The 19,286-nt window shown below is 34.9% G+C and overlaps 1 protein-coding gene across 5 annotated transcripts in view; it reads right to left on the minus strand.

Moving 5' to 3' along the window:
* Positions 1-1,394: 1,394 nt before the first annotated feature.
* The window catches only part of SSBP2 (single stranded DNA binding protein 2), a 375,378-nt gene continuing 357,486 nt past the window's right edge, over positions 1,395-19,286 (minus strand). For all 5 annotated transcript variants that reach the window (XM_031967111.1, XM_031967094.1, XM_031967116.1 and 2 more), the window contains 2 exons: positions 19,064-19,162; positions 1,395-6,749 (listed from right to left, as the gene is read on the minus strand). In XM_031967111.1, coding sequence (XP_031822971.1) covers positions 6,720-6,749; positions 19,064-19,162 — 129 coding nt within the window. In that variant the 3' untranslated portion in view covers positions 1,395-6,719. The remainder of the gene's footprint in view (positions 6,750-19,063; positions 19,163-19,286) is intronic.

The raw sequence follows: 19,286 nt of genomic DNA on the forward strand, positions 1-19,286 counted from the left end.
GAATTTGATTATTTAGCTTAGTTTCTAATCAATAAATGTGTAATCATGCTTCAGTGGTGGTATTAGCTAAATACTTTAGCTGAAGAATCAGATGAAAGCTGAGTTGGCAACATTGGGGCAAAACACCTTACCAAGTGACATGGCAACCCAAGCTTCTCTTCCATTGTTGTTTTGGCCATCTCAGTGGGAAAGAAAGAATCTAAAAACTTAATTTGGTATGAATCGCTTTAACTATATTACTCTTTCAATAAATATTCAGATTTACCTTAGTTGTACTCTGGTTCCCAAGTTGGAACTCTTAAGATTGATTGTTTATCTGTGTATGTGAGGGAGTTGAGTGGGGAGAAGTAGTGAGGGATGAGTATTATAAAAATTAAAATTAATGCAATATCTCTTCTGAAGATAGCCATTACATCCTACCTAGAGGGAAGATAGAAACTGTGATTCCAGACTTTGTAAAAACCTACTCTCCTTACCCTGTTATTGTATTCTATAGTACTGTATTTCATAATAAAAAGGATGAACTAAAAGAAGTTAGTATTTGTTTGGTTAAGTTAGAGAAATGACTTTTTCCCCTGTATAAGGAGATTACTTTAATAGAAGAAGGTAGATTTTGTCATGGAAAGCTTTCTCTTTAGATTACACCTTAGAGTAGAAGTGTAAAAACTTGCAGTGAGCAAAACTCAAGGAATAGCAGTTGCACTAAAATGTAATTGGAAAGTGTTTAGCAAAATAAATGAAAATACCATACAATATAGATAATGTTAACTTGTGGTTTTCTAAGTCAGTATATGGCCCATCAGGATGTGGTTCTTTTTTGAGTTTGACCCCACTTTCTCAAGGAACTAATGGAACAGGATCCATGGTTTATTATCGATGATGTTTTTCATCTATAGGTCATTATTTTGAATTCTATCTACAGATTATGATCAAATTAAGAAAGGAGCTGATAAGGGGCAATAATACCATTCAGTTGCCTATTTACAAATGCCCATGCTACATTTCCCTCCTCCCCAAACAAGTATAATTGTAATGAAGGTTTTAAATTTGTGGCAATTAGCAACAAGGACATTATGGATTAAAAAGTCATGGAGACTGAATTGAGATCTTACCTTCCCTCAGATGCAGGACTTCCAAATTCAAGGCCTAATGCGGAGTCGATTAGAGTGGATAATCTTACCCTCACTAAGCGTAAAAATGTAAATGTATTTACTCAATGAGGTATCCCTGGTTAGCCTATATTGTTCTTTGAAAATGAAAGTAGGGAGAAGGCGGGATCATGTTGTTAAAATTGCCACAAAGTGAAGCAAACTCTTGGAAGGCATCATCAGCATTCCCTCTCCAGCCTCCCTCAGCACCACCCCCAGCTTTGGAAACAAAATTGAAGGCCATGATTAGGAAGTACCCCAGCACTTTTATTTATTTTTAAAAAATAGTTCTTACTTCTGCAGAGAAGCAGGTATTCTAGGAGGGGAAAATTATGTACAAGTTACTTATCCCCAGTTTCCATATTTTACAGATGAAAGAATATGATGAGATCCCTTCCAGTTCTAAATCTATATATGATCCCATATAAAGGAAATAACACACACACTCGTTCACACACATACACATTTCCTTTTTCCAAAAATATTTGAGGAAAAGAGGGAGGAACAAAGGAGAAAAACAAAAAAAAATCCAAAGGATGAAATCGACTGTGTTTTATATCTCCAGTGCTGAGTATGGCATCTCTCAAAAAACTTCAAACATTTTAAAAGACAGATTAAAATGGGAAGCAGAATTCAATTCATCTGCTGTTTGTCCTCAGATTTAACATCATTCAAAATGTGCATTTTGATTATAATTCCTTAGACTCTGTTTTATGAGATCTGGGGATGGAAAATATTGCATTTCTAAACAAAGTGGGAACCAATTTTGACCCCCCAATTTTTTCACATTAATTAAAGGTAAGCTCTCTAATTAAATGCAGTAGTTAGGAATAGGGATAATGGCCAGCAGGAATGAATGATCTCCTCCATTAGACTTTGATCTTGAGAGCAGAGGCTGGTTTTTGTTTTTGTTTTTGCTTTTCTTTGCATCCTCATAGCTTAGCACACTGCCTGCCACATTTTAGGTGCTTAATAAATGCTTGTTGACTCTTCTTAGGATGCTTAATAAATGTTAGATAGTGGGAACTGAAAACAATTGTGTCAATAATGATAAGTCCTACAAAGCTATATTGATTTACATTCCATTAACTTTTTTCTCCCCAAATACCTTTGGAACAATGTTCTTTTCAGACATAAAAGTAATATAAAAATATACTTTAAGAAGAGAATCTGACTCAATGCAGCAGAACAAAATACCCCACACTAATAACAGATCTCATCCCATTCCCACTCTGCCCTTCCCCAAAGAAAAAATGAACATAGTAGATGAATATACTTCTAGTAGTACAAAACTAGCTGATAACATTGAATCAGATTCACTCCCTGTATTTCTCTCATGATGCATTTTCATGGAAATGTTAGCAAAGGTAATTGTTTGCATTTACTATATAGTGCTGGTTGATATTCTATTATATTGATTACAAAGGAACAGAAAAACCAATTTTTACAAAAGTTCCTCTCATCCTGTGAGCCACTAATCAATCTAGTTTGTGGATTTATCCAGAATGATTTTCTTCAACTTTCAGTAGGTTCCCTATACTTTTCAGAGCTGTCTGAACTACTTCTTCACTTATCACTGCCTGTCTTTGAGGAGTACAAAATAGTAGCCTTAGTAAAACACCTAAAAAGATAAAGCTACTAGCAGAATTTCTAGATATGTTTATAAATATACTTACATAATATAATTACACATGTGTATATCCACATGTACACAAACATATATAGGATATATATACTCCATACTAAAAACTCTCCAAAGCCAAATAACCACGATCTAATGTATTCTATAATTCTACTTTCCTTCACATAAAAGAGAATCAAGATTTATTTCTAAGTTTTGTCCCTAGAAAAACCAGAGTGTTATAAGCAGTAGACATTTAAACTTCTTAAAAATAAAGATTCAAAAAGCAAATATTTTGGAATGATTTGTCTTTCTGTAGATGAGGATAGAGTACTGGACTAGAAAGCCATAGAAATAAATTCATGGCTTTCCAATGATAAGTATCTTATTTCTTCAAGGAAAATGTTCATGTCCAGATATGTGTTCTACAGTTTGTGGGCATGAGGAGGGTAGAGGAAAAGTGGACAGAATTAGATGGTTATTTATAGCCACTTCTTATGAGACATTCTGAAGTAAGAACTTCTGCACTTGGACACTGATAATTCCGGATTTGGTGATGGAATGATTTGGGGAGTAACTGTGCAGGATCTTAGCTACCCTGAAAAATCCTGGAAAATGGAGGAGGATCTCTTTCTGTGTCCAGGAGGCTATTCTGTATATCTATATCCAAGGGCAATAGAATCAGTATGGCTGTCCTTTAATGAACAGAAAACTTTGAATCTTGGGTCTTCAAATTTGGAATTAAGACACTATATTCAAACCAGAAAACCATTACAAATAATCCAACACTTGCTAAAATCTATGGAATAAAAAAGTCTGTCCTCTATAGGCAAATTTGTGAAAAGGAAGACTAATATTCTGGTGGAATTAAGCCTACATCCTGAAAAGGGTTGATAAATGCCTTAAATCAGAAAATTAGAATAATACAAAACTAATAAAAACAATGTTTCATACATTGTTTTTCTGTGTTTTATTTATATATTCCCTCCCAATGTAATATAAATTTGGAAGGCAAGGGATGCTGATGCCACCATTTATATGAGGAGAAAAGTGTAAAAACAATCAGAAAAAGTAAGTGTGCATTGAGATCACCTCATACATGAGGAAAGATGAAAATAATGGGACAAGTAGAAAGCTGAAGGATTTTGCCAGAAGTGGGAAAGACTGACCTGGGCTTAATGAATTAGAACCTAAAAAATCCCAGATATATTTATTTCTTTCTGTAAATAAGACATAATTTTTTGACACATGAAGAATACGACCTTTTAATGAATGCAAATTATGTTTTTGTGCTTTCTTGAATGATCTTATTTTTGCGTAAGATAAACCAAACCAATCCAAATAGATGATAACTTTTTTTCTTCTAGAAAGTGTTTATCTGTATGGCTGGTGTCAATGAAAGTCTCAAAGAGAAAAAGAAAATGACAAATGTGTTATACTTTGAAAATTCTCTTTTTTGCAATTCTTAAAACATGGACTAGAAATAAGGAGGACAACAGTACTCTTTTTATTCTAATATTACCTCTAAATAAGAACAGCTAAATCAGGCTTAAGATTCTCTGAAACAGGAAGTCATTTTTTGTCAAATAATGAAAAAAAATTCAAAAATTTAAAAATGGGGAAAGTAGTCAACAAAATGGCTGAAATACAGTACTATAAGATTAGGTAAGAATTAAGGGATTCTCCAAATATATTTTGGTACTTTTTTCTGAAAAATAGTTGCAGGTTTGGGACCATTTTTGATAAAAGCCCAGTATCTGTGCACTGTCGTCTCTGTCGTCTTTAAGATACTTTCCAACTGACTAAGATAAATTTGAGGTGGATGTCTTGTGTGAAAAAAGAAGGCTTCTGCAGCTCGAGGCTTTGGGGCTGCTCCTTGCTGTGCAGGCCTGTGCTCTTATCTCCTGAGCTCCCTGTGATTCATGGTGACTCATTTTATTACAGTTTAAATCTGTACTATAAATTTAATTCAGCTCCTTTCTTCACTGAACAGTTAGCTCTAACTTGCATCCCCAGCAGACACAGGAAAAATCTTTATTTTTTTTGAGAATAAATCATTAAGGATTTGAGAGAAATAAGTCATCTAGGACCAGAATCCAGAAATAATCTGGCTTTAAAAAATTATAGGGGCTTTTCTGCAAAACACAGAAGATTCTCCTCACCTAAGATAAAACAATCTCTTCTCACAGTCTCCTGAGTTTGGAACTATAGTTGCTGAATGGCCACTGATGAATATTCTATATCACGATTTTGACAGGGTGATCTATGACTCGCTTTTGTTTCAGAAATTAAGGTGAGACCATCTCCACCCTCTGCTGTAGCTGAAAGCTGCAGGGCATCTCTCCAGAGGATTTTTTCCTAATGAAGTCCAACAAAGCAAGAATACCACAGAACAAGGTACTCGCACAGGATCACAAGCTGATAGGGACCTTAGAGGGACCCCTTCATTTTATAGATGAGGAGACCAAGTTCCAGAGAGGGAGCTGCTAAAATCTATGATCCTCTGATCTTAAGTGACTTGCCCAACATCATATGAGGAATAAGAAGAAGAGTCAAGATTCAAATTCTGGTGTTTTGATTCCATTCTATCAAAATGCTGTCTCATTACCAACATGGTTAAATTGTTGCTGTTGTTTTAAATTACCAATTTGTGGTTATCTTTGGCAGAGAATGGTGATTTAACCAGATGAAAGCAATATTTTTATCAGCATAATACATTTGGGAGGGTCACAGAAGAATCCCACCTGTGAAATGGTTATGTATAGAAAGGTTCAATAATCCATCATTTCTGCTAGTTTAAAAAATCACCGGGGAGCAGAAGAGATCATGATAGTGGTTCTCCAAGACTGGTGAAATTATTTTATCTCTTTGGTAAAAAGTCATACTTCCAACCCATTTGCTTCAAACCCATAGGCCTAATGTGATACCTTCAATCAATTTGGATAAATTTTATGGTAGCCATGTGAATAAAGGTCTCACGCTTATATTTCTGGTAAGAAATGACAACATGTTAAAGGAAATGTCCTAGTTCTCCCTTCTTAGCTGATTTTGGCAAGCAAAAAAAATATGTTCCTGAACAGGGGACAACTGCCACTTTATTGCTGCATTGTAAAACTGGGGAAAAATGGTAGTTTCTTGTATAAACTAAGGTAAATTTGAAAACTTCATTGTAGCCCCAAAGTGCAGAAATGTACTGCATTAGGCCTTATTTAAAATCACTTTTTTCCCCTAAAGGCAAAGTACAAAAAAACTTTCACCAAAAGTAAGTGAGAAATCAGTAGATTTTGACATAAAAATCAGACAAGCTTTCTTCTATTTCTTGAGACAGCACAGTTTGTGAATCACAGGATAACTTGCATCAGACACCATTTAATGAAAGCTCTCAAATAAGCAATTTTATTCCTATCCATGATCGCAGACATTTACAAAACCATAACATCTGAATTCACCTTAAAAAATAACTTATATAAAGCAGTGATATACACAGCACAAAATAGTTCAGGGGGAGGGAAAAGTAACTTTTAATAATTAAAATGTAAACGTGAAAAAAGACGGAATAAAAGTCCCTACTTATTTCTACTTAAGATGTCATGTGATAATTATTTTACAATGTCCTGTGGATACATGTATGTATGTGTGCATGTATATGTCTATATAACATACACATATACAGTACATTCATTGTCCCACACATATACATACACAGATAATTATTTGCAGTTCAATTTAGGGCAATTTTTAATGCCACTCCGTACAGTTGTTTGAATCACGTTTGGACCTGCTTTCTTCACGAAATAAAGGAGAAAGCAGGAAAAAAATAGAGTTGGTTTGTTTGTGACTGAGATCCTTTTGTTTGTTAAACTGTACACGATGATGAATAATTTTCTTCCGTAGTAGTTCTGTGAAGAAGGCTGACTCACTGTTGTTGTCAGAGGAGGCTTGGAAATGGATCACACACTCATTGTCATGCTCGGGGAATACTGAAAGAAAAAAGGAATCCATATTGTTACATCAGGACTTGCTCAGACCACTAACACACTTTTCAGGGGCTGCAAGAGTTACTGGACATCCTGTTTTCTTTTTTCATGTTTACGAGTCTAACCTTGAAGAGCCAAACCTCTCTCTAAGACTGTAAAAACAGCACGTTAGTTAGAATAGACCTGGCCTACTTTTTAAAAAATATATAACATTTTAGTCTTGTTTTTAATAATCTACCATTTTTCTTTTCCTCTTTAAGCCAGGAGAGGTGTACATTACCCAGCTCTATGGAGCCATCTTCAACACATCCTAATGGCACACAGATGGTGAAGTAGATAGAGTTCTAAGCTTGGAGTCAGGAAGATCTGTGTTCATAACCAATCTTGGACATATACTAGTTGTGTAATCCTGGGCAAGTCTGTTTGACCCAGTTTCTTCATCTGCAAAATGGGGATAATAATAGCATCTACCTTGACAGGGTTGTTGTGAAGATCACATAGGTAATTGTAGAGTACTCAGCACAGTACCTGGGCACACAGTAAAGGCTACATATTTCATTATTATTATTAACTTATGTGATATACTTTAAAGAGCTCTGACCCTGGAGTCATAGAACCGGTATTAGAATCTAGGCTTGGGTCTCAGTTTTCTCACCTATAAAATGAAGGAATTAGATCAGACAGCCAGCAAGGCACCTTGATGGATCCAGATCTATGGTTGTGGTTCAGAGATTAGTAATTGTGGAAGAGACCTTTGCAAAGTTCCTGGTTGAATGTATTGAAAGGCAGCTTTCTTTTTATCACCTTTTTATGTCTAGGAGCCAACAGTGTTACTGTATAACATATAACACACACACACACACACACATTCTCTCTCACAATCTATTCAAGAATATGGTAGAAAATAGTATAGTAAAATAAAATAATTATTGAATGCCAATTGCTTTTTTTTTTTTATTGCACTGTAATCACTAAATGAGGCCATATTCCTAAGTTTCTGAAAGCTTTATCTTCTGGTCTACCAAATTACCAATTAGAAAAATTGGTACAAATATACCTTCTTTCCCCATAAAAAAGTGATTATAGAAATTTAGCATCCATTCTATCTACTACCCTATAATGGCCAGGAAAGGGAAAGAACATTGTTCCTCCAAAGACCAGAAGATGAGCTCAAAGAACTTTGGCCTTGAATAGTGAAATCATGGTCTAGTAGAATAGCTGTATCTCTGAAGGCAGGGTGACCTGTGGTCTAAGAATAGAAAAGAGGGCATTAAAGACCTAGAAAGGATCATATAATCTTCTAAACAGATTCTAACCCAACTGGGTCATGTTGGTCATTTTGTAATTTACCTCAAACTTATATAATTCATATTCTGAAATTTCCTAATGTTGATATAAAATTTAGTTGTGAAGATGACTTCTCTATATTAGACCCCATTAGACAAAAATGAGGCACAACAGGGAAAGAGAAAAAATAGAAAGGGGTTGGTTTTCTGGCAGAGAATTCATTCCCTTTCTTAACCACAGGGTGGTAGTGGGGAAATGTTAACTAGAATTCAAAATCTCCAGGTTGAACAACTTTCAGTTTGTTTAGGCCTTTGGCTGAAGGGTGTACATCTCATATATTCACATGATACATAACATAGATTCTTATAGACAAAAATGATAATTTTAGGAGCATAACATAAACTCAATTATAGCTAGAGCTCAACTAACCAGAAGCTTCAATTGGTTGGATTATTTACTGGTACTTCATTTTTGAGATAGAAAGGAAAATGACAAACTTATATCTGATTTTTTTAAGGGAAACTTTCAGAGAAGAGATTCCATCTACTCATTTTATATCTATACTATTTTACCATGAGATAGCAATACTCCTAATGATCCTAAAATATTATAAAATTTCAATTACCAGAGATTAAATATCCAGCATTCTATGCTTACTAAAGATGGTAAAGGACAGCCACTTTAAGAATATTTTTTTAAAATGATCAGCAGAAAAGGAGATCCTATTTAATTTACAATTAGCATATTTAATTGAACAGACCACCTCATTTCATGATCACTTATATCAAAATGGTTTTTTTACAGTGCTAAAGGAATAGTCTACTTCAAATATTAAAACAGTAAGAAGTGTGTTTAAAGAAAATACTATTGCTTTCATTTGGAACTTGAAAGATTTCTAATATCAATTGATTCTTTTTAAGTGTGTTTAAAAATAGATGTGCACACATCTCAGTTATAGATGGAATTGAAGCTATAGCAAAGAAAGAAAAAATTTATCACCCTTCTAATCTCACTTTAGTTCTAAAAGCTGAAGTGAGCTAATCTTGATTTCTTGAAAGATCTGTGGAATTTAAATGTTTGTAAAATGTAAGAATAATTTCATTTATTAGTGGTCACTAACAACTTGTAATCAAAGCACAGCCTCTCAGCAATTAGCTTGTTTACTTGAAACATGGAGAGAATAACTCATGAATTTGCTAACAATGATTTGATCTTTTACATCTATAATGGGAGCCACTTAAAAAAGATTTACTGAGATAAACATTTGAGAAGTTATTTTATCAACTTAAATATTACCTGTCCTTAACAACATGGAAAGAAAGCAGAAAGCAGAGAGTAATTATGGTATCAATCACTGATATGAATTGTGATAAGACCCATGTATTAAAATTAAAAACTGATATTTGCACAGTCTTGTGCAAATCACAAAGACTGATGTTTACTGTCAGACTGATTTGGAGCCTGAGAGCTGGATTTGTCCAAGGAAGAAGTAAAATGGATAACAATGGCAGAACATTAGAAAAGATGAGTGTTGGATACAGGGAAATAAAGCATCAGCTAAGAACATTAAAATACTGAGAAATTAGAAGCATCTAATAAAATTTAATTTCTGAATAGTCTGAATAACTGCAAATGTCACTTTAAATGCATTTGGTGCAATAAACTAGATTCTGTCTATTATGTCATTATCTAGATCAGCAATATGCAATTTTCACTTCTATGGCAGCAAACTATTCATCTCATGCTGCCTTTCTGAATATGTAGCTTTTATTGTAGCTCCTAGATTCTGGGAGAAGTCACAGAATTTATAGGAAAATGGGGGTGGGGCACTGCCAGCTGAACAAACGATTTGGAATTTCTGACATTGTTACTCATCTTTCAAAAAGGAGCAAGAAATGAAAGGGGAAAGAGACTGTCTTTTTCTTTTCTAGCAGTAAAGGGAGGGCAGGTGTTAAACAGAGTATCATATAGAGAGACATAAAATATTCATGGTGTATTATACTGATATTACATTGTAATGTTTCTATTGTAGTGCTGTCTCAATGAAATGACTTACTGAAATGTTTGTGCTATCAGGAGGCTCTGTTCCAAGACTATCTGTGAGGTTGTTTCCCCTCAAATGGAAGATAAAATGGCTCTTGTAAATCTGTTGGCAGCATTACTATTTGGTTATTCAGAACTAAATAAACTTGATTTTACTTCAAAGCATTATCAAAGGTAACACTGAAACTATGCCCCATATATGTGTATAGATACATTGAGCTCTTTGCCACCAGGCAATGCAGAATTCTCAGACAATTTCAAGCCTTTCACAGTCTGGCTCTGGCTTATCTCTGAAATAACACTTTATTCCTTAGTATTCATTCTAGTTTCAGAAAAAAACTAGCTTACTACTCCAGAATGGGCAGCTAGGTGGTACAGTGGAATAGAGCTCTAAGCCTGGAACCAGGAGTAACTCTCTTCCTAAGTTCAATATGGCCACAGATATTTACTAGCTGTGTGACTCTGGGCAAGTAACTTAACTATTTTTGCCTCAGTTTCTTCATCTGTAAAATGAGCAGGAGTATAAAATGGCAAATGGCTCTAGTATTTTTGCCAAGAAAACTCCAAACGGGGTCATGAAGAGTCAACCATGATTGAAAAACAACTGAACTCCAGGATATTCCATCTCTCATCCTCTCTCTCTCTCTCTCTCTCTCTCTCTCTCTCTCTCTCTCTCTCTCTCTCTTTTTTTTTATTGCTGCCCTTACTCTAGCTCCTTTTTGAATATCATGTCCTCCATAAAGCCTCACCAGATTGTCCCAGTTAGTGCCTGACACAATTACTCTATACTGATTTTGTGATTTACTCTATATTCATCCATGAATGTTGCACAATCCTGGGAGAATATAAAATTCTTTGAGGGCAGGAAGCATCTCATCAGGTACCTTGCACATAGTAGGAATTTGATAAATGCTTATTGCTTGCTATTATATAAAATAACTAATTTTACTTTTTTTAAAGAAATATTTTTCATCAGTTTCTATTAATGAACTAGATAATATACCTTTTAAACTTTGCATGCATTATGTTTATTTTTCTTTTTTATCTACTCCATGTTCCTAAGATATCCAACAGAGAAAACACTTAAAAGTTGAAATAAAGTGTGTAAATTCCTGCTGATATATTGCAAAAACATGTTGAATCTTATTAAATTTGTATGTCTAAGCATCTAAATGACATTTTATTTTTTCCATAAAAAAAGAGAGAGCATATGTGTGCCAGTATATTTCACTTTAGGAAATAAAATGAAATTCAGCAATTTTAAAGGTTTAGTCTTTTAATGGTCAAGTTAAACAGGTATATTATGATTTCTTGACAACAGTTTGAAGTGAGGGGAACAGAATCATAGCTCCTATACCATTACAGTAGAAATCTCTATTCGAAAACTCAGATTTACTATCATGTTTGCTCAGCGGATCTTTGTGGCTACTAAAGATAAAACAGTTCTGTTAAGACTAGTTAATGAAATAAATCAAAGTATTTTTTTCACCTAAGTCATTAAAAAGTTTCTTTTGGCAGCAAAGCTTTTAAAGAAGCATTTCCAAAGATAAATCTACATTTAGGGGAAAATGTACATGAAGGGGCACCTTTGCTTCTGAAAGGTCTTTATAATTCTTTCTTTGGAAAAAAAAAAGAAAGAAAGAAAAAATAAAAGAGCCTTGGCAGTGGCTCCCTTTCTGTTTTACAAAGTGTGCTGACTTAGCAGAGTTTCTGAGCTGGGAAGTCCCATTTCTTTGATAGTTTAATATAATTATTCTAAGATAAGTAGTGTCATAATCCTGAGAGGGTAGATTGTTCCAAAAATGTGTATCTTTAAGTTGTCTGTGCAAAGAAAATAAAATTTGCATATTTTTTACACTGGAAAACATTCTCTTTATGAAAGCTTCATGTAAAACAATTCCTTCTTTGTTTTGATTGCACTGAAATTTAGTGGAATAGGCTGGCTTTTTTATTTCTTTAAATCATTAGGGGTTTTTGGTTGTTTTTCTCTTGTTATTTCTCTCATCCCAAGCCATTCCTACTTTCTACCCAATTGAGATCCAAAAAGAAATGTAAGGTCACCATGACATGATCTATAAAATGGTGCATATCATTTAACCAAGCAAGACCATTTCCAGATCTGTATCTCAAAGAAACAACAGAAAAAGGATCCATACGTGCAAAAATATTTATAGCAGTTTTTTTTGTGGTAGCAAAGAATTGGGAACAATTGGGAACTGAGGGGACACCTATTTATTGGGGAATGGCTAAAATGTTGTGTTAAATTGTGATGGAAAACTGTTAGGCTATAAGAAATGATGAAGGGGCTGGTTTCAGAAAAAGCTAGGAAGAATTATGTGAGCTAGTGGCAAATTGAAGTATGCCATGATGATAGGGGCAAACAGATGGAACAATGAATATAGCACTGGCCCTGAAATTAGGAGAACCTGAGTTCAAATCTGCCCTCAGATACTTAATACTTCCTAGCTAAGAGACCCTAGGCAAGTTTCTTAACCCCCAACTGCAAAAGAAAGACAGACAGAAAGAAAGAAAGAAAGAAAGAAAGAAAGAAAGAAAGAAAGAAAGAAAGAAAGAAAGAGAAAGAGAAAGAAAATACTGGAATGATAATCAACTGTGAAAGATCTGGCAACTCTGATCAACACAATGCTTCATGACAATTTCAAAGGACTCAGGATGAAAAATGCTCTCCACTTCCAGGAATGATTACTGATAGACTCTGAATGCAGTTTGAAGCATTTTTTCACTTTATTTTTCCTGCTTTTATTCTTACAATATGGTTAATGTAGAAATAATGTTTTCCAGGAATGCAAATATATAATGCTATCATATTTCTTGTCTTCTCAATGAATAGGAAAACGGGTGGAGGAGAAAATTTGGAACTAAAAATAAAAAAAATTAAAATCAAAATCAAAAGAAAGCCAATGATGTTCACAATGGAAATGGCAACTTTGGTGGTTGACATGATGGCAATCTTTCCTGATGAAGAAGCAGGAAGGCAAGGATGATATCAAGGTGAAAAGAACTGTTCATATCTTAAAAGGTAATCCTATTTTTTGCCTTCTTTTATGGGATTGATGAGAAAAGGTTCCAAACAGGGTTGCTGCTCTTGCAAAATATACACATTAGTCTGGCAACTTAGAGATTTCTTTGCTTGTATTTTGGGGGAAGTGGAAGACTTATATTGATTTCTTTTCTTTCATTGCATATACAAGGAGGGTAAGACTAGATTATTTTCCCCTTCCTTCTCCCTTGCCATCTGAATGGCTAGGAGGAATAAGTTGTATTCATCTGAAGATATGGATGACATTTGATGGGCGTATCAACTAGTGGAAAATGCCAAGAAAAGAGGAATGCCCAGAAAAAAATAAGAGAGAGTCAGAAATCTTACCCTCCTGTTGCATTAAAAAAACTAAGTTTTTCCTGAGAAATTATATGAACTTAGAAACTGTATACAGTGATGAAAAGCAAAAGCAAGCTAGAGAGAAAGAGAAATGTTGATTCATCCCTAGCAGAGCAATAGGGAAAGATAGGAGTTGGAGGGGATCCCTTGCTAGAGGAAAGGTAATAACTAGATCACGACTCCAAAGGGAATCAATCTCTATACCCAAATGATTTCTGAAAAAATCTCTGTATTTCTTTAGTTCTTTTGTAATACCAATACTTCCCTTGTTAGCAGAGGATGAGCCTTAGTGGAAGAAACTATGGAAGATGTATGTAACATCTGGTTAGCCTACTGAGGCCATGTATCCAACCAATGGAAGAGCTGTGATTTGAAAAAAGGGTCCCACAATTCTATGTAAAGCAAATGATTTTTTGGGTCATTTAATATTTCCTCTTCCTCTTCATCTTCAGACTAGTTAATTTTTTAAAACTGAAGCAGTGATGGTCTAGTACAATCTATTTTCATGATTAAGAAGAACTCTAAAATTCCTCTCCAATCAAAGCATCCTCTCACTTCTTCCTCTCTTCGTTCCTAAACCTATTCTTCATCCTTATTAGGATATCTAATTCTTCTAACCTGTTTTCTCTGTGCACAATCCCTGCACAATCTTAATTTTGCTGAGTAATTCACATATATTTAATCTCTTCCCTCCTGCTCAATTTCTGGTTGCCTTGCCTCTCCTGAGTCTAGATTGTTCACAGCATTAGCCATCTCTGTTTTTACTCAGATGATACAGAAAACAGCAACAAAAGTCATGTAAGTATGTTAAATGGATTGTTACCTATACATTTACATTATGTAATCTCAAATGGGCTGGCGCTGCCTAACAATCAGCCTTGTTACTCTTCCCTTACAGATTCTTTATCATGTTTCCATCAGTGGCTATTCTGGACCTATCTCTCCTCAAATTTCCCATACCACACCTATTCTTTGATATCCTTATCCAGAAGACATCATTTCCTACTAAGAAAATAGAAGTTATTTCTCAAATTTCCTCTTTTTTTCTACATTACAGCCTGAAAAACTCTTATCATTCTCGCACTTTTCTTTTGCTCCAGTCTATGAAAACGAAGCTTTTCTCTTTGTCTACCTTATCAAAACCAACCTTCCACTTATGTCCTTGGCTTCCATTCTCTCCAGGATCATCCTCTCTCTTTCTCTCACTTGATATCTTGGTTTTATTCACTAGAGCTTTTCTTGCTGTCAACAGACATGTTCAAGTCTATCCAATCTTTAAAATACCTTCACTTGACCTGGTTCCAAGCCTTCAAGACACTGTCTTATATCTTGTCTCCCTTCATAGTTATTAACCTTCTAAAAAGTCATCTATATTCATTTCCTTACTGGTCAGTCTTTCGTTAATCCCTTGCAATTTCAGTTTCCAACATCATCACAACTGAAATAATTCTGTACAAGTTTATCACATATCTCTTAAATAATAATTTTTTTCTCCAACTTCTTTTTTACTTAGCTGCATTGTAGCCTTTGCTACTATTTGGTCATTTATACTCTGCCTTCACCTATGGATCACTCTTTTTCCTTAATCTACTAAGTAAGTAAATGTCCCTAAGGGCTCTATCCTGGGACTTCCTCCTTTGAACTTTGTTCCTCTGGTGGCCTCTTCACCTAACTGTGGCTTCAGGGTTCAGAGCTATGCTATATATGTAGTGGTAATTTTTCTCTTAAATGCTAGTCCTTCATTACTAACTATCTGCTGGGTTTGCCTACTTGTGTGTCTCAAAATCAACATATCCAAAATGGAACAGATATCTCCTCCAAACTTGTGATCCTATCCTTCCAACCTTGGAGTCATCCTGGTTCTACCATGTACCCCCCCCAAAAAAAAAATTGCTGAGTTTTTGTTAATGCTATCTCCACCACCTACCTGAGAATTATCCATTCCCTAACTCAAGTTTAAACTCTTACCACTTCTCACAAAGAACACTATAATAATAACCTCCTAAATTGTTCTCTTTCTTTCTAATTTCTTCCCTCTCCCATCTATCTATCTTCAAAGTAATATTCCTAAAAGACTGCTTAATCATGGCATTCCCCTACTCAAACATCTTCAGGGGCTCTGTAATAATGCCTCTTGGACCTGTGGAAGGGGAAGGACTTTATGACCAAAGCAGAACTAGAGATCATTACTGATCACAAAATAGAAAATTTCGATTATACCAAACTGAAAAGTTTTTGTACAAACAAAACTAATGCAGACAAGATTAGAAGGGAAGAATAAACTGGGAAAATATTTTACAGTCAAAGGTTCTGATAAAGGCCCTATTTCCAAAATATATGAGAATTAACCTAATTTATAAAAATCGCCTTCTCCAATTGAAAATGGTCAAAGGATATGAACAGACAATTTCAGATGAAGAAATTGAAACTATTTCTAGTCATATGAAAAGATGCTCCAAGTCATTATTAATCAGAGAAATGCAAATTAAGACAACTCTAAGATACTATTACACAATCTGTCAGATTGGCTAAGATGACAGGAAAAATAATGATGATTGTTGGAGAGGATGCGGAAAACTGGGGACATTGATGCATTGTTGGTGGAGTTGTGAACAAATCCAACCATTTTGGAGAGAGTTTGAACTATGCTCAAAAAGTTATCAAACTGTGCATACCCTTTGATCCAGCAGTGTTACTACTGGGCTTATATCCCAAAGAGATTATAAAGAAGGGAAAGGGACCGTATGTGCACGAATGTTTGTCGCAGCCCTTTTGTAGTGGCTAGAACTGGAAACTGAATGGATGCCCACGTTGGAGAATGGCTGGAATAAATTGTGGTATATGAATATTATGGAATATTACTGTTCTGTAAGAAATGACCAACAGGATGGTTTAGAAAGGCCTGAGAGACTTACACGAACTGATGCTGAGGAAATGAGCAGGACCAGGAGATCATTATATACTTCAACAACAATACTATATGATGACCAGTTCTGATGGACCAGGCCATCCCTAGCAAGGAGATCAACCAAATCATTTCTAATGGAGCAGTAATGAACTAAACTAGCTAGCCTTAGAGAAAGAACTCTTGGGAGATGACTAAAACCATTACATTGAATTCAATCCCTATATTTATGCCCACCTGCATTTTTGATTTCCTTCACAAGCTAATTGTACAATATTTCAGAGTCTGATTCTTTTTCTACAGCAAAATAACGTTTTGGTCATGTATACTTATTGTGTATCTAATTTATATTTTAATGTATTTAACATCTACTGGTCATCCTGTCATCTAGGGGAGGGGGTGGGGGGGGGTAAGAGGTGAAAAATTGGAACAAGAGGTTTGGCAATTGTTAATGCTGTAAAGTTACCCATGCATATAACCTGTAAATAAAAGGCTATTAAATTAAAAAAAAATAATGCCTCTTGGATTTTTTTTTGGTTTCAATTTATGATTTTATTAAATGAGGAACTCATTATATGGATAAGTGTTCGAGATAAAGAGACAGACCTAGAGTCAGGAAAACTTAACTTGAAATGTGACCTCTTACTAGGTAAATATTTAAGTGAGTTATTTAATCTCTATTTGCCTCAGTTTTTTAAACCATGAAATGGGGATAATAATAGCCCCCAGAGTTGTTGTGAGGACCAAATGAGATAACATTTGTGAAGCACTTAGGACCCTATAAATGCTAAATAAATGCCTACTATTGTTAAATTCCCTAAACTAATGGAGCTCATCATATGCCTATAAATCATCATCTGAGAGAGTTGCCAAGGGTCCCTGTGACTTCCATGGTCATGCAACCAATATGTCAGAGGCAAAGCTTGAACCTAATCTAATGCAGCACAAAAAAGTCCTTGAGAGTTGTCTCTAGGCAACTGGAAAGGAAGTCCATTAGAAAAGTCAAGCGCAGGCAAACAATTACTTTGATAGAAAACTCTACAATCAAAAAACATTCCTTAAGTACCAGTGACAGGCACTATACAAAGCACTGGGGATAAAAAAAAAAAGGGGAAATGGCTGTTCTGGCCCCCAAGGAGCTCCCAACATACGGGGAAGACAAAAAGCAAACAAGTACATACAAGCAAGCCATGAAGAGGAATTCGGAAATAATTATCTAAGGCAAGGCCCTGGAATTAAAAGGGGATGGGGAAGGCTTCTATACAAGGTAGGGCTTAAAAGAAGCAGTAGTTGCTATGGCAGAGGGACAGCATTCTAGGCATGGGGGACAGCCAGAAAGAATTCATAGAATCTTATTTGTGGGAGAGCAAAGAAATCAGTGAAGAATACATAGAAAGAAACTAGATTATGAAGAAACTAGATATTAAGAGACTGAATACCAAGCAGAAGACTTTCTTATTGATCCTTGAGGTAACAGGGAACCAGTGGAGTTAACTGAGTGACAGGGGGTGGGGAGGGTATACGCTTTAGGAAAATTACCCACTGAAAAGTTGCGAGAAATCTGAGACAGTAGACACCACCAAGCTTTTTATTATATTATATTATTATAATGGATTATTGCAATAATCTAGGCTTGCATCAGAATGGCAATGTCAGAGGAGAAAAGGGATCATGTTTGAGAGATGTTACAAAGGTGAAATAAACAGAACTTGTTGATTTATTGTTTAAAAAAATTATTTCAGTAGGGGTCATACATAAAGTTAACACATTGTAATAGATTGAGTATATGTGGTAGGAGATAGTGAGGATCCAGCATGACTTCTAGAATGTGAGACTATGGGAGTGAAAGGAAAGTTACTTCATCATCTGTGATGGTGAAAAGGAAGAGAGTAATAGAGGTTATGAATGATATGAGATGAGGAAAGGGGGAGAACATATCAAAGAAATAGCTAAACACAACTCCAGAAGATTTACAGTGAAGGACATGACCAACCTCCTGACAAAGAAGCTCAAAAAGCACAATAAGACATACATGTTCAGAGATGACCACTGTGAGAGTTTGTTTTGCTTTACTCAGCTTTTTTATTACAAAGAATTTCCCCCTATTTACAATTGAGAATGGGATTTGCAGAGTAGGATTACCAAAAGCAATATTAACATAAAGAAAAGAAAAAGAGTATCATGGAAATTTTTTTAAAACATACAAAAGAAAACAGAAGGAAGTTTAGAAGAAAGTACAGACAAGTAAGACAATTTTGAAGTAACATGTTGAATTTATTATATACTTTTTTAACAAGAAAGAAGTATCAAAAAGAGATTCATATTTTCATAAATGACCTCTCTTTTTATCTTTTGCTTTGTATGTAGAAATGATTACTTTTTGGGTCTTGTGTTCAGGACTTAAAAAATGAAAAAAATGAGTAGAAGAAAGGAAATTGAAAGAATAGAGTAGAACACTGAAATTTCTTAAGGCAAGTTACTTAAAATTACTGAGATATTTTTATTTTGTCTGCCCATTGCTTCATTCAACTACAATTTGCTTTCTTTATATCCCTAGTATTTAGCACAGTGCTGAATAAATGTTTGTTGACTGGCAGAAAGAGAAACCATGGACATATGGATTTTTCCTATTTCAGAATCTAATGAATGAATGATAATATAACAAAAAATATATATACTTACACTCTCACTCTGAAAAGGATTTAAGAAATTTCCCCCCATTTCACCATCATCCCTTGGAGTGCCAGGTTGATTACTCAGGCTCATATTGTTGGGAGAATTCTACAAACAAGATATATAAAATAAGACATTGTTGAAGATTTTGCATTGCACTATCTCACAAACGACTCTAGAACATCATCTCTCGGGAGACACACTTACCTATGTTTCTAATCTCAGCCTTCTA

The sequence above is a fragment of the Sarcophilus harrisii genome, chromosome 1 (assembly GCF_902635505.1).
Source record: "Sarcophilus harrisii chromosome 1, mSarHar1.11, whole genome shotgun sequence".
NCBI lineage: Eukaryota > Metazoa > Chordata > Mammalia > Dasyuromorphia > Dasyuridae > Sarcophilus > Sarcophilus harrisii.